This window comes from Atractosteus spatula, chromosome 1 (assembly GCF_055471065.1).
Source record: "Atractosteus spatula isolate fAtrSpa1 chromosome 1, fAtrSpa1.hap1, whole genome shotgun sequence".
Taxonomy (NCBI): domain Eukaryota; kingdom Metazoa; phylum Chordata; class Actinopteri; order Semionotiformes; family Lepisosteidae; genus Atractosteus; species Atractosteus spatula.
The window spans coordinates 3,415,728-3,428,427 of NC_142706.1; the positions used below are offsets into that span (position 1 = coordinate 3,415,728).

At 45.8% G+C, this 12,700-nt stretch overlaps 1 protein-coding gene across 1 annotated transcript in view; it reads left to right on the plus strand.

Moving 5' to 3' along the window:
- Nucleotides 1-1,245: 1,245 nt before the first annotated feature.
- Nucleotides 1,246-12,700, plus strand: part of LOC148840416 (EF-hand calcium-binding domain-containing protein 6) — a 34,320-nt gene continuing 22,865 nt past the window's right edge. The window contains exons 1-5 of the mRNA XM_088922076.1: nt 1,246-2,495; nt 6,110-6,219; nt 8,211-8,311; nt 10,886-10,963; nt 11,907-12,080. Of these exons, the coding sequence (XP_088778202.1) occupies nt 2,171-2,495; nt 6,110-6,219; nt 8,211-8,311; nt 10,886-10,963; nt 11,907-12,080 (788 nt within the window). The 5' untranslated portion in view covers nt 1,246-2,170. The remainder of the gene's footprint in view (nt 2,496-6,109; nt 6,220-8,210; nt 8,312-10,885; nt 10,964-11,906; nt 12,081-12,700) is intronic.

The window sequence follows — 12,700 nt, forward strand, 5'->3', positions numbered from 1 at the left end:
AGTCTTCCTCAGGAAAATAACAGAGAAGGGAACCCTGTCGTTTTGAGGCCGACCTGACTCGACTCTGCCCTCTCTGTTACTACAGTATGCCCCTGTCAGACTCCTTGCTTTGAGAAAGAAAACCGCAAGCTGGCCTTGCAGGCATGTCAGCCGCGGCCTGTGGAGAGCGCCGCTTAGATACGATCAGTTTTTTTGCAGCATGTTTGTCCCTGTAATTAAACTGCGAAGAGACGCTTGAAATGTTTCTCAGGATCTGATTTTAGCAGCCCAACCCCCTTGATTTATTTACCTGCTTTTTGGGTTTAATTTGCTGAGAGACATTTTGTAAGGTATTGCCACCTATAAAAGAAGGTTTACAAGCAAGAGCATAAATCTATCTTCACACAACGTCCTCTATTTATTGACCTTGGCGGGTCAGAAATTCGATTGCTCTCTTTTCATGTTGAAGCAACCATGGACACAATCCCACACCTTGGGCTCTGTCTGGCCAGGGTAGGATAAGAGTTAGGAAGTTTTGTCTCTTGTCGTGTCCCATGTGAGAATACAGCACTGTCGGGAGATTGGTTCTGTCATTCTGGCTTTATAATCTGGTAATGCTGATTAAAAATAGTGCTGGTGACAGACTGTTATTCTTGTTTAGCCTCTATAAAGTGCAATGTTATATATGCGTGTATTTTCCACAACTTTAAAAGGTGATTAAAAAACTAAAGCAATCATACCTAAATGCTAAAAGATAGTTTAAGCATTATAAAAGCTTCCAAGAAAAACACACTGATACATCATATCCAAAACATAGTTACTTTTGCAGTAACTAAAGTACCAATCCAAAGTACTTCCTTCTTTTTTTATCGATTTCTCTCTTAATTATCTACTGTAATCAATCCTATGAAGAAGAAAGCTTTCTGTTTGTTAGTTGTTGTTTTTTTTGCAATCTGAAGAATAAATTGAGTTTATTAGAATAACCAGACTCTGCCGAGTGTAGTAAGGCTGTAGTACCAACAGACCCTTTCCATAACTGACAAAAATAAGATTGTATGCACATTTGTGTGGTTGATTAAAATAACCAACTACACGTTTTAGAAGCCAGTGAAGAAATACCACTCTGCCATTTCTGAAATGTTCTTGGTATTGCTGAACAGTCTGTTTCACAGCTGTTTGTGTATCAAGTGCTGCATAGCAACGGTAGAATTGAACATGTTTCTAAGGCTTCACTTTAAGAGTAACCTGATATTGTAGCAGTTCAAAAGAACAATTTAAAGAACGCCCTTCAATTACGGAGGCGGAGACATTTTCGTCAGGTGCTTACAAATGAAGATACTGTCAACAATTACTTCTTAAATAGAAAATCGTATCACCAAGGCAAGCGTGATTCTTTCTGTGCACTCACTGTTTGTATGTTAACTTTCTTCACATCACATTTTATATATTTTTTTTGTGTTTGTTGAAATATTATATTTCTAGGTTATGCAAAAAATAATGTATGGCATACATAGATTCTCCCAGTGACCGGACTGAAATGAAATTAACTAGAATCTGTAAAGTAGAATAGAAAATTCAGATATCTGTTTTTGACTGTAAGAATAATTGTAGTGTCTGATATTCCTAGTATCGGAACCGCTGTAAGAATGATCGGGAATGCACCGAGATTTATAACTGGCTAATGAAGGAATGTCGATTTCTTTCATTTTTATTTATTTATTTTAAATACATGCATATTAACCCAGAGCTTTTAAATGTAGGACTCTGCATATGTTAATTTTGAAAGACTTCTCAATCCAGCCTGGTCTGCATAGTTACTCCCCACGGCGCTTACTTCAGAGGGACCGGGCCGCTTTCTGTTGCCAGTAGCAACTTCATACTTACTTATTCAGAGGAAGAAAACAGCAGGAGGAGGAAGAGTTTGAGGACAACTTTCTTGGCTACTGGGATTCGGTTCGGTCAATATTTACCTAAAGGCAACAGTAGCCGATCGATCGCACTTGAGCAATACTACTGTACACACGTTTGCACAGAAGCGGAATCAGTTCCGCGTAAACCAAACATTCCACATAGAAAGCTGGACAATAGATCATCCTTGACTGCAGTTTGGCGGCCTTTCAAGGCATAAATATACATAGAAAGAAAAGCTCCTAAATCTCTGAAGACCGTCAGAAGCTCTTTCCATGTGAATATGACAGCGACGGAGATCGCACGCCTTCCTTCGTCCGGCTCATGCCGCCTCCCGGCTATCCAGCACCCGCTGTCCAGGCTGGGGGACCCCGACTCCATCTCGCTCCGAGGCGTCGCCGCGGACAGCGCCAGAGCCCCGAGGGAGACGGCGGGCGAAGGGGGGAGAGCCGAGGCGCTGTCCCGGAGCCGGAGCAGGAGCCACCGGCCGAAACTCGAGAAGGGGCCGAGGCCGGAGAGAGACAGCCCCTTCCCCATACACCAGATCCCCGAAGGGGTGGAGGTGGCAGCGGCTGCGGCTCCGGAGAGGCCCCGGCTGCCCGTCTTTGGTGAGTTCCGCAGGGGCGAGGGCGACGAGGCAAGGGCTGGGGTCGGAGGTGCGAAACAAGCTGCACGTTTCCCCCCTCCCAGGTGAGGTCGATTCCAATCCAGGTGAAAATGTGCGCACCGTGTTGGAGTTTTTGTCAAGTCGCGCGGCTGTCGCTCAAAAATGGTTAAAAAAATCTGAAGTGTGAAAACACACGATCTGCATGCGGAGTTCTTCTGCTTCCTGCCTTTAAGGCCAAATGCAATGATACTGCTGGCCATGCTGTAGTGGTAATTGTAATGCTGTCCCGCAAACGGCACAAGACTTGTTCGTTTTATACGCCACTTCAGGAGCAGGTGAGAAAAGGCAAAATACTGGAAATTTAAAACAGATTCAGCGCAGATACAGTACATTGAATATACCGAAAAGCGTTATTTTAAATGTTTCTCACTAGTTGGGAGACATTTGGGTGACGTTTTGAACACAGTATTTGTTGACGTGTTTGTTGAGACAGTATGTGAAGTGAAGTTCCAGAAGTGCCCGAGCTAGGGTTAGGGTTTCAGTAAGAACTAGACTTTTTCTGATGCATTTGCTTTGCTTTAGGAGGCATTTGAAAGGTAGGAAAAGTGTCGTTTTGTTGTTTCCTCGAGAAAACAATTTGGCAAACGGAGCGGTCAGCAAGTTTTAAGAGGGAGTCCGTCGGGTGTCGCTTGTTTTCGTTCGGCGTTCGTGGACCCGGACGCCTAACGCTGGATAGACGTAGCTGGGCATTTTCTCGATTTTGCTTGAGATGCTGTCACACTCATTTCAGCACCACAAACAGCTCCAGAAAGTAAGTTTCTATTTCTCTCTGTTTTTCTGGAATGCACATTTATATTCTAAACCAAAACCCACCCTTAAATCTGTCACTGAACTAAATGCCTCCGTTGGTTTCTACGGATGAATAAGGCTGTTTTGAGACACCTTGGTGTTGTGGGTAAGCACGCCATCTATAGGATCGATTGCTGTTCATACTACAGTATAAACTAAGTCAACCGAGTAAATTAAGCGAAAGTTTAGGAAAAGGAAGGATAGCTTGCTTCCTTCAAAATACTTTGGATGGGGATGCGTGGATTTTTCATCCTTTAAAATATTGCAGACGTAGCCTTAACTCGAAATAGTGATCGTGTTACATTAGTACAGTCTATGATTGCATTTGCGAATTAAATTTGATTAATTTAATGTAATGTCGACTCAGTGCATTACAGTCAGAGCGGGTTTCGTTTACTAACCAAGACATAAAAATGACTTTCGCGTAAATAATAACTACAGGGGTACAGTGGGACTGCCCTGATATCGCGTCAGAAGTGCTATTATTCTGAGCTAACGATGTATTTACCCGAGAACAATCACATGCGGGTAACCTGGTGTGAAAAGCAGCATTTGAATGGAGTATGTTTAATGATTATGTACAATAAATAAATGCTTGGAACGAAATGTTCTCATTTGAATAGTTAGACGTTTGAAAATCTGTCTGGTATCCATTCGTGTTTAATTCTGTAGAATTAGTGCACTCTGAGCCTAGCAGTGCATCTTAGGAGCTAGTCAAACTCATTTTGGGGAGCAAAGTCTCAAATATTTTTTTAAACGGGAAGTTAAGTCGCAAGTTTAAGATGCAACAAAAGATAAATATTTCCTGGAATCATATTACAAATGGCAATTTATGAGATTATTATGAGATTTCCGAATTCCACTTCTGTCACTTCTGAGGTAAGAATAGAGAAATGTTGCTATTTCGGTTCGTCTTGTCTGCTTTTAGGACCTATGCGTCCGAAGTAATAGTTGAAAGTATGGTTTAAAAGTTGTTTTAATAAATAAAATATTACAGGGAAAGTTATGTGTTCCAGGAAATATTATGACCAGCAGCAATATACTCTATAAGGATATCCTCGGTCTGATTAGTTTGTATTGTATTGGTAGCCTAGTGTGCCATTCTTGATATGAAAGCTGTTAGTTAGAATATTTGTTTTGTTTAAATATTATTGCCGTAGTGGCAGAAAGGTGGGAGCGGTTTACCAGATGAAAACACAAGCGTTATAATTACAAGAGCTTTACACTCTAGTTTCAGCTATTTTAATATTTGCCCCGTAATACTTCAATATGGTAAAATATACTGCAAGTACAGATAATGGCCACAAGAGGGCAGCGTTGTCCAATTGAATAAACCGAGTTGCTGCGTAACCGAAACACCGTGGGGAAAAAAAAATCGAAAACCAAATTATCTCGGCAGTTTAACAGATCTGGGCCTGAAATTTGTGAATAGATTTTCTAACTAGGGACAGTGGCGGGTAATTTGTTATAAACATGCCTGAAAGTCATGCCACCTTCATGCCACCTTCTGTGCACCCACCCCTGATTGGAGAGTGGCGTGTCCGGGTGGAAGTGGGGACAAACTGGATCACGCACACTGGGAGAAGACGACCCGTTCCCCCTGCCTGTCCATCACAGGGTTGCAGAAGAATTGCACGGATTTGTACACCATACACGGATTTATGTATGCAGGACATCAGGGTTAAGACCCCTAATATTAGGAGCGGTGCCAGGGGATAAATACTTTATTAATCCCGTGAGGGAAATTGCAGTGCAACAGCAGCGAGGCACAATCAACACACACAGAACAGTACAATTTATTAATACAGAAAATACACAAATAAACCATTATGTACGGTGCACAAAGAAGATATATTGCACCATCCACAAGCATATTGCACAAACGTAGGTATACATGACACAATTAAAGATGGACTGCAAATCCATTAGATCTCTAATGAGGCAGGACCTCAGTGTAATGATCATCTGAAGGACTTCACCTCCTGCAGCGCCCTAATACAGTATCACCATACTGGGGCACAGGACTGGAAATTCTGGTCCAGAGAGGTAAGAGTGCCACCTACTGGCCCGACAGCACCATGTACAACAGCAACCTGGTTTTCCTTAGAGCTCTCCCATACCAGAACCAGCCAGGTCCAGTCCTGCTGAGTTTCTGTGAGCTGACCAGATCAGCCGTAGGCTGGCTCCCTCAGATTGCAATGCATGTTCTCGCTCTGCGTCATGACATCACTTTCCAGCATCAAAACCAGGGGTCTAGGTTAAGCAATTGCTCAAAATGACCACATAAGTTTTCAATGAAGGGAACACTTGTCCTTGAGGGTTGAAGGATATTCTGTCTTTTCTTCTAAATGATCTCTAAATGATCTGATTGAGCACAGTACCTGTTTAAGCATTCGCAGTGGAATTGTTCCTGGCCTCCAGAAACTGGTCATTTAAAGGCTGCCTATGAAACCTTCTTTATGGCCCTCACTGGGATCACGGGGAGACCCCGAAACTAAATAAATACACAAGTTTGTAATCAAGCTGTTTTGCAATGAACTTGCAGTCAGTGATTGTTTTTTCTTTATTTGAGTAAACTGTTTTTTCCGGTGCTGCAGAGAGCTACACTGTGAACGGTCCTTTCACTGGCCGCTGTGACGTTTAACGTGCAGCGGATCCAGCCTGCGGCCTGTAGCTTCGCCTGCAGCTGAAGAGATGTGCAGGGGTGGAAACGCCCCTCCCCGCAGGGGGTGGCAGCTGGCTGATGGTGCCTCTTGCGTGCCGCAGGGCTGCGAGCGGAGATTGGGGGCCGAGCGGAGAGCCGGGCGAGCGCCTGCAGCAGCAGAGCCAGCACTGCCTCCCGCCCGGGGACCCAGCTGCAGACTGAGGTGGACGAGGTGAGGCAGCTCGCCGCTGGCCCGGACGCAAGGGCCCAGTCTGTTCCGTCTGGGGTGCACCTGTGTCTAACCCTTAGTGGTGTCTCACTCTAACCCTAACCCTAACGCAAGGGTGCAGTCTGTTCCATCTGGAGTGCACCCGTGTCTAACCCTTAGTGGCGTCTAACTCTAACCCTAACCCTAACGCAAGGGTGCAGTCTGTTCCATCTGGAGTGCACCCGTGTCTAACCCTTAATGGTGTCTAACTCTAACCCTAACCCTAACGCAAGGGCGCAGTCTGTTCCATCTGGGGTGTGCCCTTAGTGGTGTCTAACCCTAACCTTAACCCTGTCATGGATGTCAGAAGGGCATGCTGTGGAACGACAAGGAGAGCAGCACAGCACTGGGGGGAGGAAAAACCTCATTTAACTGAAAGGAAACCTCTGGGAGTACACGGCTGAAAGCTAACCCCTCCTCTGGGGTAAATAAACCTTTAATGAGTAGAGGAAGGGGGGGATTGGACTGGGCTCCGGAGGAGAGAGACAAAAAAACAGACAGAACAGGTAAAAAAATCACATACAACAAAAAATAAACCCTGATGGAACCGGGGAACCAACAACACATAAAAAAATGACTGACAACAGACAGGGAGACCAGCGGGCATGGGAGCCTGGGACAGACAAAACACGCAACAAATACAAACCGTGACGGAACAGGGGAACAAACAACACGTAAAAAATATCTCGCAACAGAGAGGGAGAGCAGGGGGCATGGAAGCCCGGCTCCAGGAGTAAAAAATACAATTCCCAAAACCAGGAAACAACAACTAAAAAAAAAGTTGCTCGCAGGGTCTAGTGTAGGCTCAGCATTCTGTTACTGATGGTGGAAAGGGCAAGCTGTGGAATGGCCAGGAGGGCAATAAAGACCCTATGCATTGAGGTAAAAGGAGGCAACACGGAGGTTAGCCCAGGCTCAGGGGGTCAGACAATGTCGGTATAGAAACCTATGCCCTCAGGCCACAGACGTGGGGAGACCTGGTGCTAGGCGGGTGTCAGGACATTGTACCCTCAATGCTGAGCCAGGAGCAGAGCAGACACAGGAAGTACATAGGCTACACAACAAGACACACCGGAAAGACATGAATAATCACAGGAAACTAGGAACAGGACAGAAGAGCAGCGCCCTCTGGGTGTACAGGGCGTGACAAACCCTAACCCTAACACAAGGGTGCAGTCTGTTCCATCCGGAGTGCACGCCGTGCCCCTAGTGGTGTCTAACCCTAACCCTAATCCAAACCCTAACCCTAAACCTAAACCTAAGGCAAAGGTGCAGTCTGTTCTGTCCGGAGAGCGTGCCATGCCCTTGGCGGTGTCTGTCCCCAACCCTAACCCTACACAAGGATAGCTTCCACCCAAAACACGCTTTCAAAGTACTGGTGAAAATCTGTACACAACAACAGGACTTTCAGGAAGCCAGACACACACTCGTCTAAGCAATATGCCTGAGAGGATACACACGATATTTCCTTAAAAATGTGGCACAAACATTTCTAAATATTTTAGAATATAGTGTATATTTTGATTTATTCTGCATTAACACCTGAGGGAAATATGAAACAGAAAATTCTGTTTCATGATGCAGAAGTTTCTCATTATTATCCAAGATAATTATTTCATTATAACAATGAACTAAATGTTTAATTTTATTTTAGCCACTGTTCTAATCTTGTGTGATGTTATTGTTAGAGTAACAGATTATTATATTGTTACCTGGTATTATTACAGTACAATAGCAGTAATAGTGGTGCCTACCTTGGATATATACAATCAGTGTTCAGTAATTCATTTAATGTAAACCTAGTAATGGAAGTGTGATCTCAACTTTATTTTATGCAAGCCTGAAGTTTCTTGTACCGTTTTTAGTTCTCACGCATGTTTAAGGAAAAATGTTTTAATAGCAGCCCAGTACGTCTTAATATTTAATACTTCTGTGTTCTTTCTGGGAATCGGCAGCTGGAACATCTCCTCCGTGAGAAACTGCGAGCCGGTGGGTATTTCACCATGAGGCAGCTCTTCAAGAACAATGACCCTGAGGGAAAAGGACAGGTGAACAGGTACAGAACAAGTACAGGTGAAGAGGTACAGGTGAAGAGGTATGGGTGAAGAGGTATGGGTGAGCAGGTACAGAACAAGTACAGGTGAAGAGGTACAGGTGAAGAGGTACAGGTGAGCAGGTACAGAACAAGTACAGGTGAAGAGGTACAGGTGAAGAGGTACAGGTGAGCAGGTACAGAACAAGTACAGGTGAAGAGGTACAGGTGAAGAGGTACAGGTGAAGAGGTATGGGTGAAGAGGTATGGGTGAGCAGGTACAGAACAAGTACAGGTGAAGAGGTACAGGTGAAGAGGTACAGGTGAGCAGGTACAGAACAAGTACAGGTGAAGAGGTACAGGTGAAGAGGTACAGGTGAAGAGGTATGGGTGAAGAGGTATGGGTGAGCAGGTACAGAACAAGTACAGGTGAAGAGGTACAGGTGAAGAGGTATGGGTGAGCAGGTACAGAACAAGTACAGGTGAGCAGGTACAGGTGAAGAGGTATGGGTGAGCAGGTACAGAACAAGTACAGGTGAAGAGGTACAGGTGAAGAGGTATGGGTGAGCAGGTACAGAACAAGTACAGGTGAGCAGGTACAGGTGAAGAGGTATGGGTGAGCAGGTACAGAACAAGTACAGGTGAGCAGGTACAGGTGAAGAGGTATGGGTGAGCAGGTACAGAACAAGTACAGGTGAAGAGGTACAGGTGAAGAGGTATGGGTGAGCAGGTACAGAACAAGTACAGGTGAGCAGGTACAGGTGAAGAGGTATGGGTGAGCAGGTACAGAACAAGTACAGGTGAGCAGGTACAGGTGAAGAGGTATGGGTGAGCAGGTACAGAACAAGTACAGGTGAGCAGGTACAGGTGAAGAGGTATGGGTGAGCAGGTACAGAACAAGTACAGGTGAAGAGGTACAGGTGAAGAGGTATGGGTGAGCAGGTACAGAACAAGTACAGGTGAGCAGGTACAGGTGAAGAGGTATGGGTGAGCAGGTACAGAACAAGTACAGGTGAAGAGGTACAGGTGAAGAGGTACAGGTGAAGAGGTATGGGTGAGCAGGTACAGAACAAGTACAGGTGAAGAGGTACAGGTGAAGAGGTACAGGTGAGCAGGTACAGAACAAGTACAGGTGAAGAGGTACAGGTGAAGAGGTACAGGTGAAGAGGTATGGGTGAAGAGGTATGGGTGAGCAGGTACAGAACAAGTACAGGTGAAGAGGTACAGGTGAAGAGGTACAGAACAAGTACAGGTGAGCAGGTACAGGTGAAGAGGTATGGGTGAGCAGGTACAGAACAAGTACAGGTGAGCAGGTACAGGTGAAGAGGTATGGGTGAGCAGGTACAGAACAAGTACAGGTGAGCAGGTACAGGTGAAGAGGTACAGGTGAGCAGGTACAGAACAAGTACAGGTGAAGAGGTACAGGTGAAGAGGTACAGGTGAAGAGGTATGGGTGAAGAGGTATGGGTGAGCAGGTACAGAACAAGTACAGGTGAAGAGGTACAGGTGAAGAGGTACAGAACAAGTACAGGTGAGCAGGTACAGGTGAAGAGGTATGGGTGAGCAGGTACAGAACAAGTACAGGTGAAGAGGTACAGGTGAAGAGGTATGGGTGAGCAGGTACAGAACAAGTACAGGTGAGCAGGTACAGGTGAAGAGGTATGGGTGAGCAGGTACAGAACAAGTACAGGTGAAGAGGTACAGGTGAAGAGGTATGGGTGAGCAGGTACAGAACAAGTACAGGTGAAGAGGTACAGGTGAAGAGGTATGGGTGAGCAGGTACAGAACAAGTACAGGTGAGCAGGTACAGGTGAAGAGGTATGGGTGAGCAGGTACAGAACAAGTACAGGTGAAGAGGTACAGGTGAAGAGGTACAGGTGAAGAGGTATGGGTGAGCAGGTACAGAACAAGTACAGGTGAAGAGGTACAGGTGAAGAGGTATGGGTGAAGAGGTATGGGTGAGCAGGTACAGAACAAGTACAGGTGAGCAGGTACAGGTGAGCAGGTGAGCAGGTACAGGTGTAGAGGTGAGCAGGTACAGGTCAGCAGGTACAGGTGTAGAGGTACAGGTCAGCAGGTACAGGTGCAGAGGTATGGGGGTACAGGTACAGGTGAGCAGGTACAGGTGTAGAGGTGAGCAGGTACAGGTCAGCAGGTACAGGTGTAGAGGTACAGGTCAGCAGGTACAGGTGCAGAGGTATGGGGGTACAGGTACAGGTGAGCAGGTGCAGTAGAACAAGTACGAGTGGGCAGACAGGAGAGAGGATATCACACACCGACAGATCTGAAGACAGCAGTCTGATGTGGATTCAGCATTGCATCATGTTTGTTCATTATGTAATTTGAAAGCTTACAGTTACGGCAATTATTGATTCCATCTCAGAAAACACACAACCAGAAGAGATGAGTCTCTGGATGGGCATTGAAGAAAAAAATGTTAATACTTAAACCTGAAACATTTACGTTAAAGAAACCTGAGATCAGTAAAACTTAATCTTATTCAATGATCAAAAAGGATTTTATAATTTAAGTTGACCTACACATTGTTTACCTATTTTTTAAAGTTATCTTTTTAAGATCACCCTGTTGTCTTTGCAGGGATGTCCTGCTCATGATAATCACCAAGTTTCTGGGAAGATTCATAAGCACAAAACAGTACCAACAGCTGCTGTTAAGGTCAGTGTTCTTTCACTAGAAGCACTCTTTCGGGTAGATGTGTGGAGTCAAGCATTTATAATGACGTACACAATCGCAAAGAAGAAGAAGAAAATAAAGTCAGTTAAAGAAGATAAACTAGTACATCGGCAAGCTTCTGTAGCTCCAGCTGATATTTGTCTGAATGTAATGTAACCAAAGGTATCTGCCTAATGATTTGATAAGGCAGCTCGCATCGCCAGTTCAAGAACATAATAAACATTGCCCACTCTGGTACATGTAGGACAGTGGAAGACCCATCAATGTCAATTTAGCAAGGTGCAAAAAATAGAAAAGGGGAAATAATAGTAAGAAAATGAAGGCAAATCCCAGTTCCATAAGATCAGCTGATCACTGAGGTCTAAATAAGGACAACAGACTTTCCTGCCCAGAGTTCCCTGCTTGAGCGCCCCTCCACCAACCGCAGTGTCTACGCAGCCTCCATTCAGTGGGCTCTGTAGGGCCGCCCAACAGCCTCGTCCACATGGCCAGGCTGCCGTCCCTCGGGTCAAGCAAGTTCAAGGCTAACCAAGGCCCTGACCTTCCCAACACCTATTCAACTCTTATGTTAAGTAAGTTTTTTACTTACTTCCTGGACTGTCCCACACAGGACATTTTCTGTGCAGGCAGAGCAGCTGAAAAGACATGTATTCACAATACATAACAATTTCGCACAACAGGAAACCATAACCAAATAAAAATCAAGCCTGCATAAGATTAAAAAACAAGTCCGGAGCTTTAAATAAATACAATCACAGCTCAAAATAAATAAGACGTTGGGTAGGGGTTTGCCTGTGTCACCTGTTACCAGTTACGCTCATGTGATATGTCATCTCCCCTCCCCGACCAGCCCGCTGTCAGCCTGGTCGCTCGTTCCTCACCGCCTCTGACCCTTGCTGCTCTTGTGTTGGCCCGGCCCCCGCAGGCTGCAGCTGTCCGAGAAGACCATCGTTCGGTTCGAGGAGCTGCTCGGGGCGGTCCGAGAGCCGGCCGCTGACGGGGCACCCGCCTGGCTCAGCCCGCTCCACCGTCCCGGCGACGGAGCCCCGCTGACCGCCGCCCAGGTCCACGCCCAGCTCCGGGGCAAGGCCGGACAGAGGTACCGGGGAGTCTGAGTCACAGAGACGCTGGCGCTGTGAGAAACAGCCGCCTGGCCTTTCGACTCCCTCAGCTTTCAAGTGGAGACCCCTCCCTGAGACAAGCCTAGTCTCTTTTTTTCGCCGTCAGCTGCGGCCCCACACACAGGTTCTGTGTGTGTCTGTTGAAATGGGTGGTTTCATTCCCTGGATGATTTTTTCTCCATAGCAACAGATAACAAAACCTTGAAAATCGCACAGCAGTCCATTAGAAATAACCCATCATTGCCGTGCCTAAATCATTGTTTTATTTGTTTCAGTCCAAGCCAGTTAAACACCATCTTACTGATGACCTCACATCTGTAATGGAAACTACCTGCAGTAGGTTTCCTATTTGGAAAACAAAAGTGGAATCGAGGAATTAGCATCTCATTGTGGAGCCATTTTTGAGTAACTCAAAGCAGACAAAGAGCTAACTGTACGTTAAAATCAAAAGAAAATAACTGCTGCTGTACACGGCCGGCTCCGCGGTGGACGAGGCTGCGACCGCAGGGGAGAGAGTGGCCTTGGCTCACCACGTTCAGTCACAGCAGCCCGTACGAAATCCCCGTGACTAATCAGGAAGACCCGGACAAGCGCAGCA